Below are 16,663 nucleotides of genomic sequence, written 5' to 3'. Positions count from 1 at the left end.
CCACTGACAAGTTTCGCACACAAACATTTGTGTTTGGAGGAGGCGCTGCCAAGCAAGCCTGTAAAAACCATTAAATCTCAAATTCGTTATTTTGCTAAAGCATTCTGAAAATTCACACACCGAGCGACTGCATTTCGAAAATCACGGAGACGTTAATTTCACCCCTGAAATGTGATTTCTTTTAAAATCCTTTTTTTCCCCCCTTAGTCCCTGCCATAGGATCCACCCCAACATCTGGAGAGCAGAATCCAGGCTGACAGACTAATGCACATGTGGAGCAGTGTGTCTGCTCCTTTGCAGCTTCTCAGGACAGACACATTGTCTCCCTCTCCTTCTGCCTATCCCCTCCTTTTCTTTTCCTTCTTTTTTTCTTTCTTTTTTTTTTCTCCCCCCCCCTTCCTTTAATAAGACTCCACATGTCTCACAGCTCTCTGCTGTGAATGTGACCAGGATGTGATATTGCCTTGCACCAACACACAATGTCTGGCTTAGGTGATACCAAGTTACTGCCCTGGCTTTGAATGCCTGCAAGGTTATTAACCAGCACATCTGGCTCTCTCCCTAGGAGGGTGAGTTCTGCAGTGCCCCAGGAATTTCTTTCATACACCACTTTTATTAGCTTTTCAAAAGAATACGGATTACCACTGGAAGGGAAGACTTAGGTCGTTTGCAAACATATTGGTCGCCAACCTGCTTGCCATGTTTGAAAAGGAACAATAACCAAAAACGCGTTATTTGATTTTCAGAAGTAATCTTCCTTCGTTTTAGCACACTCTTATTGCTCCTGATCTGCATTAATGAAAAAAATGGCTGGTGATTTGTGATAAACAGAATTGAAAAAAAAAAAAAAGACACCCCAGAAAGCCACAAGGATAATTTATTTTGGAAATACAGCCCCCAAAACATTAATTTCTAATCCTATTTTTCCTGCAGACCTCACTCCATGATCACAGAAAGGGAAAAGAAATGTGTTTCAGGCTTAATCAAAAGAGAGAAGTGCACGTGTAGGTCCAGAGAGAAAATTTATCTCCTTTGCCCACACATGGAAGTTGCACAGGACGTGAAGTTTGAATGCACAAGTGATATTACTGTAATTTCCCATCTGGACATCCCTATTCCAGTAATGCCAGAGAGGCCTTTTCTGGTTTCATTTATGTCACTTCCGAAGCAGTTTAAGACAAATGGGAAAACTACGGGGGGAAAAAAAATCCACGTGGGGTTGTTACAGAGGGAGCTCCCCAGGGTTTTCCTTCTACCTGCCCAGCAAAGTTCAACATTCCTGGCCAAAATTCTCCTGAAAAAAACTTGGGAAACACCTGCCCAGCTCCCCGCCTGCCTCCCAACCCACCTGGAACTCCACCTTCCCAGAAGAAACCTCCACCACCTGCCACTGCTGAGCACAGCTCCAGTGCAATATTCTCCACGCAGAACTAAGCAAGTCCAGGAAAAGAATTAAGCAACTCTAAAAAAAAAAAAATCCCATTTTGCTGGACTTGCTAATTAATCTCCTTTTGAAGCCACGTGAGGACAGATTTTCGGAAGCTGTGGGCACTCAGCAGCTCCCATTGTTCCAAGTGGGAGTTGTTTGGCACTCCCAGCTTTTGAAGGGCAGCTCCTTCACAGAGGTGTTTAAAATGGGAGCTCTGCTCTCCACTAACCTTTCGCAATTGCTTTTGGCCAGGCTGATCCTCCAGAAATATCCCACTGCAAAGAGCAGTGCAAGCACTCACAGAAAAGTCTATTTTAAAACCGAGCATAAATAGCCCATACTCCTCCAGCCAGGGAAAAGAAACAACATTCTGTGATTTCCCCAACCAAGGGAGACAGCCAGGCAAAAAGTTCACAAACTCCAGTAAATTCATACAACGAAAACAAAACAAAGACTCCTAATTATGCAAATGAAAACAGTGAATGTTTTCAAGAATGTCACAACCTTACGTGGGGATTTCTGCCAAACAGAGCAAGAATTTAAATCCATCAGATAAAACCCTCATTTTCTTTAGATTAATATCCAAAGAAAAGGGATGCCTGGTTGAAACTCTAACCATAAATCCTACCATCAGATAAATCACAGCAAACAGAACATAAAGATCTTCTCACCTCCTCAGGTCTGAATCTTCTGAAAAGCCCACCTTGGCAGCCTTAGACTTGGCATTATTCAGTCAGCTCCAGCCTTCAAAAGAGCCACAACTCATTTGGTCCACTAAGGCTCATGGAAATCCTTACAGGGCTTTTTGCTGCGCCTGCCTATAAATTGCATTGTCTTCTTAAGGCTTCCTGTCCTGCAAACAGAGGCACCAGCACAGAGATTCAACTGAGATTGTTTTCCCCCTCATCTGCTGCTTTTATTTAACACAAGAAAAAAAAAAAAAAAAAAAAAGGGGGGGGGGGGGAGAGAACTGGTAGAAGTTCCTTACAGGAGTTGGAAGAGGACATCTGCAGGCAATTTAACATGAGGGTTTGTTTCTGTGTCAGCTGGCAACCCCTGGATAACTCTGTCATGTAACTTATATGCTAAAACATGATGTAGGACAACCAGTGAGACTGGGTAAATATGGCAGCACATCAGTTTTACTCGATTAAGATTTATACTTTTACGAAGGTAGCAGCCTTGCCATTAACTCTGCAAACAAATACAACCCTGGAGCTGTGACATTGTCCCACCCTGACCTTCAAACCCACCTTCTGCTGCAGCCCATGAAGAGAAAACAGGTTTTTTCAGGTGAAGATGGGAATTTTTTCCATTCCCTCCCACTTCAGGAGTGACCCAGCTCATCCTCCTCAGCAGGTGACAGCAGCAGAATGTGGAAGGGCTCAGGCAAGCACGAGGCTGAGCCCACAGTTTGTGCCTCCCTGCCCATTCCAAAAGGCAGCTCAGGAACACAGACCAGTATCCAAAGGGAGCCCTGGAGATAACCCAAGTTCCTCCACCTCATGTGTTCAACTTCCTCCCAGCCAGGAGAATCTGGTCAAGTGAGGAAAGCTCATCCATCCTGGTTCCACTTCTGCTCTTGCATCAGATCTTATGTATTTTGACATTTACAGCCACGCATTTGAACTGAGGCCCTGATTAGATTCAATTGGTAAAATTACCTTCCTCCCCCTTCCCTCCCCCTTCCTCTCTGTGTGTGTGCACACACACTTTGGTTTAGATTATTAGTAATTTAAAAATCAATCTTGCAGTTAAATGTTTAATGGCGTAATTGCTCCTGTTGCCTAAATTTGTTTAGTTTGTGCTTTATTAGCATGTAATAACTGAAAGTGTATTTTCCTCTGTCTCAGTTAATAACATCTCTGCCATGGCTGACACGCTGTGAGCTGCAGTTCTGGGACAGCTCTGAGGGAACAGCAGAGATTTTCTGAAGCTTTAATTTAGGAGCCGGTGGCTCCCCTTAACTGAATCCTCAGTTGGCCTCCACTTATGTTTTAAACATTTTTTTGTTGTTCATTCTGAGTTTATCTTGAGGGCCTTTTAGTCCAACTGCTGGGGAGGGATGCTCTGTTGTCCCAGACTTGAAACGTGTGCCAGCTGTGTCACACAGATTGGTCAGGCTGGAAGGGACCACAGTGGGTCACTGGTGTCACCTCCCTGCTCCAGCAGGGCCATCCCAGGGCACAGGGCACAGGGTTGTGTCCAGACAACTCTGGAATACCCCCAAGGAGAGACTCCCCACCTCTCTGGGCTCTGCTCAGGGCTGGGCACTGCCCAGGGCACAAGTTGTGCCTCCTGTGCAGGGGAATTGCTGGGCTCAGTCCCTGCCCGGGGCTCCGGGGCCATTGCTGGCCCTGGAGCAGAGCCTGGGGCTGCTCTGCCCTCCCTGCACACAGGGACAGACATGGGGACAGCCAGGGACACCCAGGGACACTGATGCCCCCTCTCCCTGGGGCTCCTCTCCAGGCTGAGCAGTCCACCCAACAAAGAGCTGAACACAAGTCCCTCTGTGCTTAATGTAACTTCACCAAGTCCCCATGGCAAGAGTGGAAAGATACAAGTGCTTCCCAAGGAAAATTAACCCCTTCCCAATATAAGCCTCCCCTTTTCTTTAGAAAGAGAACCCAGATACTGCTTAAAGTCATTGAATGGTTTGTGAGGGAAGGGACCTTGAAGATCATCCAGTTCCAACCACCCCTGCCATGGGCAGGGACATCTTCCACTATCCCAGCTGCTCCAAGCCCCAATGTCCAACCTGGCCTTGAATATTTCCAAGAATTGGGCAGCCACAGCTTCTCTGGGCTATCTGTGCCAGGATTTTTCCCATATTATTCACAGCCTGGACACGCCAGGTTTCTGGGATCTTGGAAAACCTTTCTGTGTGACCGAGTGAGTATGGATAGAAACCTGTGTCAACCACCCTGGAAGGCTCACAGCACACCTCAGATTTACCTCCCTCCTTCCCAGTGTAATTTGAATTTGCAATTGCAGGTTACAGTGTCCCACCAAACATTTACTGCTGTTCAAGGAGGTGATAATGACTGCCAGCAAGTTTATCTCTTTGATCCAAGGCAATCACAGATGATATGGAATATACAACACACATGCCAAACACTCTTTTAAGCCTCAGCAGCAGAAGAAATTGATCCCTTCCATGTCACAAAAAAAGAAAAAAGAAAAAAGGAAAAAAAAAAAAAAAAAAAAACAAAACAAAAAAAAAAAACCAAACCAAAACCAACCAACCAACCAACCAAAAAAACCCAAACAAAAACCCAAACAAAACTCAACCCTAAAAGCAACAGAAGCATGGGCCTAGAGATGCAGGAGAGTAGTGTTAGATGGGATATTAGAAAAAAATTCCTCCCTGGGAGGGTGGAGAGGCCCTGGCACAGGGTGCCCAGATTTGCTGTGGCTGCCCCTGGATCCCTGGCAGTGCCCAAGACCAGGTTGGACATTGGGGCTTGGAGCAGCCCTGGACAGTGGAAGGTGACCCTGCCCATGGTTTTTAAGGTCCTTTCTAACCCAAAACATTCTGGGATTTTATATCTCCCAGTAAAAATTATCCACATTAGTTGAATTTAAACACACTGTAAATCTGGAGGGCAACATTTGGGATTTACAGGATATTAGGCAGCAAAAAGCTGAATTTCTGAGGGGGATGTGGTAGTGAAGAAAGCACTGTAGAGCCTTTTGGGAACAGAACTCACTGGCCACACAGACATGGGATTTTAGGGGCACAGCAGTTACCCTTTCTGCTCTTCTAGGTGAGGACAAGATACACTTTTTTGATAAACAAAACTACACCAGGAAAACACATACTGCACAGAATCAGTTTCTCTTTCTAATTAAGCATGTATGGAAATATCCAAATATTCCCTACTGACTTGACCAAAGAAGATTTCCCACAACGAGAATTTGAATTGTCTTGGGAAAGAACACTGAGAGTCGGAAAATATCCTACAGAACAACAGGGAAAGACTTATGGCAAATGATAAAATAGCAAGTTGGTGAAAGGTATCTAATCAAATGCCCATAACTGTTTATGAGGTAATGTCTGTATTAACAATCTAAAGAAGGGGATAAAACCACACATCAGCCAAAGATACTGCACCCCAAAGTCAACTCTGGGACACCAACAGGATTGGTGAAATAATCCAAAATGGTCTTGAGGAGATAAGAAAATGGGTAGGAAAAAATGAAATAAAAATTCAGATTTAAAGAGGACAGGGACATATTTCAACAACAAGTTGAAATATGAAATTTTCTAAAAAGGGAGGGAAGAGAGAGCGGAGGAGCAAGGAGAGTGAGAGAGAGGAAAGGTTAATTTTTGAACAGATGAAGCACATCACCAAGTCCAAGAAAATCATTCATCCCTCTCTGGGCTGCTGGAGCAGCAGCTCCTGGAAAATGCCTTTCAGCCCTACAAGACAAGTGGTCATTATGACCACATTTGTGACCAAACAACCAGGACAGCTGAAAGCAAGGCTGGATGCAGAGGTGAGGGGTGAAGCTGCCTGATCCTCACCACCCAAAATGGACCCTGAGCAGAACGAATGCTGTGGGTGCTTGGCAACCTCCCCTCAGCTTTCCCTCTAAGTATCCCACTTTAAGAAGGTCAGGAGGAGCAAAGTCAGTGTGAAATTAAGGAGTTTGAATCCATACAGAGTAGCTGAATATGAGGAAATGCTTCGCAATGAGTCACGGGGAATCATCCCTCCGGAAAGGTGGAAAATGACCCATTGCTTGGGATATTTGTGGCCAGATGAAGGCAAAATACAAAATCCAGTATGTAATAAACAGTAATCTATGACTTGCTTGGCAATAATCTCCACACATCTTTCACATTTGCTCTGCAGATCTGTGCAAGCATAGTCCAGGGCAGGTGCTTTCTGTGACCAGCTTGCAAGGAAGAAGGACACAGTCCTTTAGAGTCCCAAGGCTGCTCCAGAGCCAGAATTTCCTGCACCCCTTCCCTTCAGTGATCTCAGTGACACCACACATAAAAATTACAAAACAGCACTGGACACTCGGGCTCGTGGATTTGCTGACCCCACATACCAGGGTGGGCAGAACCTAATGAAGAAGGGACAAATATTTTGGCAGTGGGCTTGAGAGACCTTTACAGGCTGAGATTTGGGAGCTCTCAGTCCCACTCCAGGCTCTAGAGCAGAGCAATAGGAACAGGATGAATCTTCTTTCTCAGTGTCCCCCAAAGTATAACTGGTTTTGTTCCTGTTCCAGTTTGTCTTGTCCATCTTCCTCAACTTCTTCTCGTAGCTTCTCCCCACCCTCAGCTTCCCACCCTGGCTCTGGTTCCCAAAACCATCTATTTTATGATTTCTACCCACCACCAGTGGAAAAGTCCAGACTTTTAACTGTCTGGCAGACTGCAGAAATGAGATTTAAACACATCTGACTCCATGCAACAAAGGGTTCGTGTAAAGCACATCTATCAGCCAGAGCTCAGAAAATGCATTTGGTACTCTTTAGTTTGCTCTTTCCTGCTTATGAAGAAGATAATTTTTGTTTAAAAATGGCCCCACTTAAGGAATTATCCATGCCATTAGTCCCTGTAACAATAGAGATTAAAGTCTCTAGACCATCCCCTATCAAAATAACATACTCTTCTTTGAACATGTCATTAACACTGTTTTCCATCTGGTTGTTGGCAGCAATCTTGGATTTGCTCTGAATTGCTGAAAGTTCATCAATTATAGCACACAGAAGCCATTATCTCTCTTTTCCTTTAGCAAGGAGGTATTTGCTCAGGCAGACAGAAGAGGTAGAGTTCAAGAGCAAAGGGAAAAAAAAAAAAAAAAAAAGCAGGAAGAATTTACTCACTGGAACTCCACGGCAATCATTTGGTTACCATCCAGAACTTTGGGCTGCTGAGAAGTGAATCACAATTTCTGCCTGGGAGGGGATTCTAGAGTTCAAATCCAGTAGTGATTCTGGCATTATTACAGGTAACTGCTGTGTGCTGACACAGGAGGGAAATGCAACAGCAGATCTGAACCCTGGCGGTGCGGGAGCTCTGGATGAGCACGAGGGGAGGACTGCCACCCACATCCACATTAAAATCTGTTTATAAACTCACCCATGGTAAACTTTATTTTCAGAGCACACAGAGTAAGCTGTGGCGATCGTTCAAACGAGATTTAGGGGCTGCAATCCAGCCCAATTAGTAAGAAGAACAGTGAAAGTCAAACTGTGGTTTTACCCTGTCAGTACTAAAACGGGGGAAGAGCTTTTAAAGCTTTATCAGAATAATGAATGAAATCCACAGTGAGAGGTAAGAAAAGGGGATGGAGCTACAACTGTTCAGCTTTGAGGGGTGCTGATACTAAAAACTTTCCACATCTGTCATGAAGTTCCTGAGCAGCTGCCAGGCATCAGTTTGCAGCCCAGGTAACATCCAGGAGCTTGTTCACCTCCCAGCTTTGGGGCTAAAGGCACCTTCTCCCAGCCAGAGGCCACTGCAGGACTTCTGCCCATGGGGTCATCACTGATCCACACCTGGAGGAGGGCTGGCTCATTAGCCAGCTGCTTTCAGGAGCAGTTCTTCCATTTTCTGGAAGGGACAGGAGGATGTTATCACCTGGTGGCAGGCTGTGATTCAGCAGAACTCCATGCTGCACATGGATCACCTCCTCATTCTGTGGGGCTCAGTTTACTCCACGTGGGGTTCTGGGCAGAGTTTTTTGTATCCTTGGCTCGGATTTCCATGCTCTCACTCCCAGCTGAGCTGCCCAAATACCACTCCATGAGCAATGAAAGAAGTGCTTTAGCCATGCAGAGAATCCACAAGGACCAGGCTTCGGGCTCAGGCAAGACCCCATAAAGAGGTGGGGGTAAAAGCCTGGCTTTATCCTCCTTATCCTGGAGGATAATAATAATAATAATAATAATAATAATAATAATAATAATAATAATAATAATTGTAATTGTTATTGTTATTCTATTGTCCTTCCCTTCTTGTCCCCCTGCCTGTTCAGGCAGAGACTGTATTGTGCATACAAAACTCCCAGCATAACAAAGTCTTGGATCCTATTTAGAGACTCTACAATTCCAGGAAAAATAACAGATTATATCAGACCCAGAATATATGCCTTAAAAGATAATACCACTTCAAAAAAAAAAAAAATCAGATTTAACCGTAACACACTAGCTTAGGTACATCCAGCAGCATCTCGACACTGCCACAATTTGAAATTCAACTTATTCTTTGCCCAGCAAAGGAGTTCTGAGGTCAGGTTTCACAATTCTTCCAGTGACAATATGGGATGCTGTGCATGGAAATGCAGATTTGCCACCACAACCCAGGCAGAGAAGTGCTAAATTCAGGAGTGGCTTTCAGAAACTGCCACGGAATAATTATTTTATTTCTTCTAAGAAACCAGTTTTTCTTTCACTGTAGTTTCAGGAACAGCTTCCAGATTTGATAACCCAAAACTGACAGAGGCAACAACCTCAGTTACACCCACAGAACAAATGAGATTTTACAGACACAGACCAGCCAAGCTTGGCTTGAAATTTCTGATGCCCTTGAAGAATTTTTTATCAAGAATGTCCTCTTTGATTAAACTCCCTGGGGTGTAAATTGTTCCAGCTCTTCACCTTCTGCAATGAAAAACCAGGGTGTGCCACCCACAAGCTGTTGCCATTCACCCATCCCTTCAGCCATCCCACACCTCAAAATCATCACCAACGAACAGAAAAATCAGACCAACGAAATGTGAACAGACCAAATCTTCCACCAGCCTCGATTCAGTGAAAATCACACCTATTATCCCAGGATAGAGGCCACTACTGATAAATACACTAATTATTTTTTACCTACACCATGCCTTGGATTCTCTTCTCCCAGTGAGGCCCAGAGGAACAGCAGTAACTTATTTTTTTGAGAATTGGTTCCACAAAATCCCCTCACAGTGATGGCCCAAACTAACTAAAGTCAAACAAACATTTCACCTTTTTCGAAACAAGAATTTAACCCTTAAAAAAATACAAGGTTTATTTAAAGGTCAGTATTTACAAAGCATAAATCCCTGAAAAACAAAACATGCAAACCTCAAGCAGCATTTTGGAGTTTTTCTATGACTACGGTTGTAAGAACTGGAATTTAGTGATAACAGAACAACAAAAATATCAGATTAAAGTGTGTATAAACGACAGTCTTGCCTATACAAAGCCACAACTTTATCGATGTGGGCAGGTTTCTTTATTTCAGCTCTCTTACAGGCACTCAATGTGTGAAGCTGCTCAAAGATCAGGGTCCGAATTCCCCATTTTTGGAAATGAAAATCTGAAAACATCCCTCCTTTTTCTTGTCCACATCAAATGTTTCTTTCCTGTGTGCCTGGACAAAACACAGGGTCATGACTCAGTTGAAATGACACATTAGGGAGCCACAGGGTCACCAGATCAATGTCAGATGCTTCATTCAAGCTGAAAAAATGTAAAGCTCAATCTTTAGGATCTCTGGAATGAGGCTGCCCAAACAGAAGGAGGACACACACTTTGAGACTCTCCAAACATTCCCAAAATTGGGCAGGATCTGCCTGAGTGCAGGATGGGTAATTCTGGGTAAGAATCCAGCTCTTATCCCACCAAGGGATGGAGCACAAGAACATTGAGATTTGTGATGTTTTCCTCCTGGTACCAGCAAAGGCTGATTTCAAAACAGTACACACAAAACTCACACCATGCACAGGAAATCCCCATTTCTGGAAAAAAGACATCTCTGAGTATTCATCTTGCCATATTCTTGTATATTTTGCATTATTTCTCTGCACATGTTTAGGCAGAAAAATCTTGAAATCTGTCAAATCTTAATAATCCAGACACTTCTCAGAAGGTGAATTTTCAAAGCTCCAGCTCTAAAACTGCATGTATGAGGCCGTGTCTGCTTGTTGAAGGATATAAAGAAACACCACCATGTGACAGAATACAGTTAATTAAACAAAAAACTTATCAAGGATTATTGTAATGAACCCGGTTTGTCTCTTCTGCATCATAACAGCAATGAGAGATCACAGGATCATAAAATCATGGAATGGGCTGGGTTGGAAGAGACCTTAAAAATCATTCAGTGCCGTGGGCAGGGACACCTCCCACTGTCCCAGGCTGCCCCAAGCCCCAATGTCCAGCCTGGCCTTGGGCACTTCCAGGGATCCAGGGGCAGCCACAGCAAATCTGGGCACCCTGTGCCAGGGCCTGCCCACCCTCCCAGGAATGATTTTTTTCCTAATATCTTAACCTAAATTTCCTCTGATTTAGTTTGAAGCCCTTCCCCTTGTTCTGTCACTGCAGTTCCTGATGAATTGTCCCTCTCTGGATTCCCTGTAGCCCCTTCAAACACTGGAAGGTGTTGTGAAGGCTCCAAAAACCTTCTCTTTCCCAGGCTGAAAAATCCCAACTTTCCCATCCTGTCTCCACCAGGGAGGTGCTCCAATCTCTCTTAACAACTTTGTGGCCTCCTCTGGACTCGTTTCCATGTCCTCCTCATGCTGGGGGGCACCGGGGCTGTGATCAGTGCAGACAGAAAAGCCCCCCACACCAAAGAGGCTTTCCCACACCCCCTGCACTTTATCCTGGCTTATTTTTAAGAATGCAGATATGTCCACTTTTAAAGCCAAAATGACCCGAGCATCCGTGGCTGCTTTCCAAAGAATGTGTTTAGACCACAGCAGGCCCTAATGACATAAACAGAAATCAGAAGGATTTGAAGTGGAGTTGGCCAGCTTTCCTACCCCAAACACAGCATTAAAGTAATTGCCTTCCTCACACCCTTTTTCAATAAAACAGCAACTTCGGGGTGATGCTCTGCTGAGAACAGGCTCCTACAATTCCCTTGAACACACCATTAGGGAGGTTTTTATGCAGCTCTCTTGCTGTAATAAGATACTTTCATACCCAGCCTTGCCCTCTCCCACTAACTCCTGTGGTTACAAAAACCTTCTTCGGGCACCAGTTTTGGCAGAAAGCACGAAACTGAGTTATTCTTTATGTTATTTCTGCTGCTGTGGGCATTGAGACAGCATGAGGAGGTTCTAAATCCCCCTCAGTGTTTTCAAATCTTACTGGTTGTAACCCATGTTGAGGCAAAAAGTCATTTTTTTGAGGGGAGGAGGATTTTTTTTTTTCTGCTCTGTCCATAAAAACAACTGAGGACCAGAAGGCTCTAGAAGTGCTGGGTTTGGAAAACCTGGAGAGGGGGGAAAGAACGAGCTCTCCCACTACTGCAACTCATCCCAGTAACTAAACACGACCCAAAAACAACACAGAGGGATAGAGAGAGAGAGAGATTCTTTCATTCACTGAGTTCTGCAGAAAAAAGGGAGTTGTTTAAAATAATATTTCATTTTTATTCTATGCTTCAGTTAAAAATAAGTTGTAAAGTGGAGCTTTTACTAGAGAGAGCTGCTGACTGGTAGATGGCGGCCAGCTGAGGAGAAACTCCATGAAAGAAGTTGCAGAAAATGTAACTTCAAAGAAAAACAGACAGAAAGGCAGTCAGGAAGAATGAAAGTCCTTAAAAGTCACCCAGTGTCACCCCTGCCATGGGCAGGGACACCTCCCACTGTCCCATGCTGCTCCAAGCCCCAATGTCCAACCTGGCCTTGGCCACTGCCAGGGATCCAGGGGCAGCCACAGCAAATCTGGGCACCCTGTGCCAGGGCCTGCCCACCCTCCCAGGCAGGAATTTCTTCCCAATATCCAACCTAAATTTCCCCTCTTTCAGTCTGAACTCATTACTATTTGTCCTATCACTCCAGTTCCTGATGAAATTTGTGTGCAATAACCCAAAATTGCTTATTCTCTGCAACAGCTACATCTGCCAGGTCTCACAGCCTCCAAGTCTTCCATAAAGAAGGATAAGAAAACCAGAGCAATAATAGTAATAATAATAATAATAATAATAATAACAATAACAATAATAATAGTAATAATACAGTAAAAACAAACAGTTCCTTCTGAAACACAGGAAAGCAATGCTGGTTTTAAAGTGTTTTAAACATAGCCCTGAATATGTGTAAGGGATGCTTGTTTGGACCTGAATTTCGCATTATGCTCATTTTCCTTCCGCAGTTGAATTTAATGTTTGCCACTGAGTGTCGTGGGGCAGAATCAGGGACATGGAAATCCAGTATTTTACAAGGGGGTCTGTTTTATCAAAAACACCAGATATTACAGGGTGATCAAGGAGGGTTAATTTTAGCAGAAGTTATCTTTAAAACATCCACGTGCTTCAGAGCAGATCACACAGGTGTCAGCAACAAAGACTGCAGGGCTGATTCAGACAACAGCATGTAAATATTGAGGAATAAAAAAGCCCATGTTGGGCAGTAGCACAATTTATAAACGTGGAAGAAAAGCTGTGGTATGTCTCCGTATTCTTTAATTTTATGGCTCTCCAAACATCTGAGGACTCACAATAAACAGGAAACTAACCTTGATGTGAGCTGCTGGATCGGGGACAGTCTGAATCATGTCCTTTAACAGGCCAACGTGTTTACCAGGAGCTCAGATCCCAAGGCAGCTGCGTAACCAGAGAAACAAAAGTCATATCATAATGCTTTAAATGTTTATTTTCCAATAGAAATCTCTTTTTATAGACTGATAAGCATCTTTCCTTCCCCAGACCTCCTTGAAACTCAGCACAGCTGAACCTCTAAAGACATTTCCACGTCCAGAGGGTCTGCTGGGGATTTACTTCATGCAGGAGAAAACATTCAGCTCTGAAATTTTCATGGAAAAATAGTCTTTATTTGCAATGTACAGTTTTCCCAAAATAAGAACTCGGGACTTGCTCTGCACTGCCCAACCCCATTATTCACCCAAGATCTCAGAGATTTCCACAAGCCATTCTTCCCAATTTAGAAACACACAGCAGGACTGGGACAGATCTGCAGCTGATATATAAAAAAAAGACCATTTCACTGAAGCTGTGCCCGTTTACAAGAGCTGCAAATCTGGTCCAGACCCTCAATTAACAGCACTTCAGAGCAGGGATGTTCTGGAATCCCTTATCCATGTCCAGTAATCGAGTGCAGAGGGGCTGGGGCAGGTGGGGTGCATTTGTCTGCACTTGTAGGGGGTGGAAAACCATTAAAGCTCTCTAAAATAACAACAGTACTTAATGTAAATAATGTGGAGGACTACTCAGTAACTTGAACATCAAATAACTGCTCATAAATTGGGATAAATAAATCAAAAAATTAGAAAATGTGGGAAAATGTGGGAATATGAACATCATTTAAAGTAATCTCGTCTTTTTCTCTGTTCTCCCTTAAAGACCGGAAATTCCCATTTTTCACACAAGAGGTTTCCTTCTGCCCGTGTTCTTGAACAACTTTTAAAGCAGCAAGGCACTATCATGGAAAAAGTAATTTTCCTCAGCATCAGCTTTTTTCATTCTTTTTTTTTCATTATCTGCTCTCACATTTACACTAACTTGAAAATTAAATTGCATTTTTACCTATTGATTTAGGAGAAATACTGCCTGGCTAACACTGAGCTGCTGCTTGCCCCAAAGACAGTGATGTGAGGGAACCATCTATGAACTATTCTAGTCTAATTTGCATAAATTGCACTAAACACTGCAATTAAAGGTTTCACCATTTCGATCTTTGCACGCTTCCCCCCTTACCACTTAAAACAGCCAACTTTCCCCCTTCAAATCCATGAAAATAAAGTAGTTCATTTGAAGACCTACTAAAGAAATCCCTGAACAAGCCGAACTCCCATTTCGTCCACATTTCCCAGCTATCTGTGGATGATCAAATGGGATACTGACGTCATGGTTTTAAATGAAGACATTTTCCTTCCACAGAACTTCAAAAGCAGGAGATGCTTTTTCAGTAAAAGCAAAATTTCACCAGCAGCGTCGCTCAGATTGAAGTCAGACAGAAACACCAACAGCACTGATGTGCTTTTAATTCCCGCCCTCCCTTCCCCAGTAAAATCCATGCCTGCCACATCCTCCTTGGATTTACGGGATTCATATTTTAAGCTTTCGAAACATCACACACAGGCTCTGGAAACTGCTAATTTTCACATAAAGTGGACAGGAAAGTATTTTGAATCCAGTGTTAGATCATGTTTTCATGCTCCCAGCACTGTGATGCCACAACTGCACCTCGCCCCCTGTTAAAGAAGCCCACCCAGGAAAGGGGATTTGTGCCACATCCTGATTTATTTTGGTCTCTCTAAAGCCTTTGCTCAACTTCCAACGACACCTAAGCTTAGAAAATATGTGTTGAGCTCAGAGGTGGGAACTCCATCCCAAAAAGGCCCTGTGTCACTCAGACCAGATCTTTCTCCCAGAGCTCAGTCTTGAAGGTCTCAGGGTTAAAGAGAAGTTGTTTGAGCTGTTCCAGACCACTCATTTTACACCTTTTTCCCAAAAGATGGATCATTTATGGAAGAGAAGACGATGCAGGACATTTGCAAACCAACTCTACACCACAAGGAATGCGAATCAAAGAAGCAAATGTTGTCCAATACGAGTTGGAAAAATGAGTATGCAATTGTTCTGGACATTTGACTTTTCCCTTGTACTGTTACGAACTTAAAATGGGAATTCTGCTTTAAACTCAACCTTTGGCAGTGTATTCTTCTTTCTCACCTGGATATTCCAGTCTTACTAAAGTGGGCAAGTCCTTGTCTGCAAAATACATGATTTTTATCTTTTCACCTCTGGAAATCATGGATAAAAAAAACCCCACTATGACAGTTTTCCTTGCTTGTTCCAAACAGAAATACAATTTTCATTATTTCAGCTCCATCTTTATGGGCTGGAATTGGAAGGTTCCAGACATTTGGTACTAACTTGTTGAAGCAGATGGAATCTATTGCCAGACCCTCCTCCACTCCCACTCCAAATTTCATGCTGGTCATGTCTGTGCTTGATGGTCTGTGGCAGGGTCTGCTTGTGGCCATAGGATTTGCCCTGCACCCCCTAAATTAGCAGGACTCCAAGGCAAAAGCCAAAACTGACACTAAAGCCTGGTTTAGGGAGACTTTCCAGGAAACTGAAACAGGGCTATTACAACACAAACTGAAAGTTAAACACTTGCTTAAAAGCCTTCCTGATTTAGGGTTATCCTGGAAGGATATCATGGATAAGACTCTGAGCAACCTGGGATAGTGGAAGGTGTCCCTCCACATGACAGGAATGAGATGATCCCTTCCAACCCAAACCATACTGTGATTCCACAGAAGGACAGATTTGTAGCCACAGAGCAAGTTTTCTTACACCTCCTGGCATCCTGAGTCAAGACTAGCATTTCCTAATCCAGCTTTAGCAGTACAGGTTTTTGGGACTGCTTTCCATCCTTTGTGTTATCCAAAATGTCACACAGAAGGATGGCACAAGTGAAAAATAGCAATACTTGAGATAGGAGATGTAAATTCCCCTCTGATGCTCAGGACAGATTAAAATATCAAGAAAGAAAAAAGTTACTGTATAAAACTAGCCAGAGACAGGTGTGCCAATTTTACCCCACAAAGGAGATTGATAAACTCTTGAACCTGTTGTGTTTCTGTGCACACATTTGGGGAGTTATGCAAACACATCCAAGGGTTGCGGATTCATGTACAGATCTAGAGCTCACCAGATGTGATGGCGTTGTTCTTTCTTTTCTATAGATGTATCAAGAGGATCAAACTTTTTAATGGACACACATATTGCCAAATTACTGAGCCTGAACGTCCCCTTTACACGGGGGCTGAATACAAACCTCTCTGGTGCATTTTCTCACCTCGCAGACAGGAATTTAAGTGCATTTTCAGTAACTTGCTGTGCTCACCTAGAAACCCCAGCAGGTTCCTCTCGATGTGTTCTAAACCCTGCACCGAAGTGCTGCAATAAAGCATGACGGGGCAATGATCAGGGCTGACAGAGAAGGGCTCCAGGCCAAACTCCGGAACGCGACGCCCACGTGGAGCAGAGCAGGGCTGCAGCAAACAGGAACACGGCCTGTGCTGCTCTCTGCCAGGAATGAATGTGGCCCCAATCACAAATTACAGGATCACTGAGGTTGGAAAAGCCCTGCAAGGCCACTGAGTCCCAGCTGTGACCAATGCCCACCTTGTCCCCAGCCCAGAGCACTGAGTGACACCTCCAGGTGACGCCTCCAGGGACGGGCACCCCAAACCTCCCTGGGCAGCCCCTGCCAAGGCCTGAGCACCCTTTCCATGGGGAAATTCCTGCTGCTGGCCAAGCTG

General features: G+C 44.0%; 1 protein-coding gene across 4 annotated transcripts in view; it reads right to left on the bottom strand.

The window, feature by feature from the left end:
- Window positions 1-16,663, bottom strand: part of ERG (ETS transcription factor ERG) — a 143,050-nt gene that overhangs the window by 91,199 nt on the left and 35,188 nt on the right. For 3 of the 4 annotated variants that reach the window (XM_066177156.1, XM_066177158.1, XM_066177155.1), the window contains exon 2: window positions 12,887-12,974. In XM_066177156.1, the coding sequence (XP_066033253.1) occupies window positions 12,887-12,925 (39 nt within the window). In that variant the 5' untranslated portion in view covers window positions 12,926-12,974. Of the gene's footprint in view, window positions 1-2,100; window positions 2,283-12,886; window positions 12,975-16,663 lie in introns of those variants that run through there. The other variant, XM_066177159.1, reaches the window with a different exon arrangement.

Source organism: Chamaea fasciata, unplaced genomic scaffold, assembly GCF_029207755.1.
Source record: "Chamaea fasciata isolate MVZ Bird 193981 ecotype frontalis unplaced genomic scaffold, bChaFas1.0.hap1 SCAF_2, whole genome shotgun sequence".
Taxonomy (NCBI): Eukaryota; Metazoa; Chordata; class Aves; order Passeriformes; family Sylviidae; genus Chamaea; species Chamaea fasciata.
The sequence above is the reverse complement of the archived record's forward strand: the minus strand, read 5'-3'. Positions and strand labels throughout refer to the sequence as shown.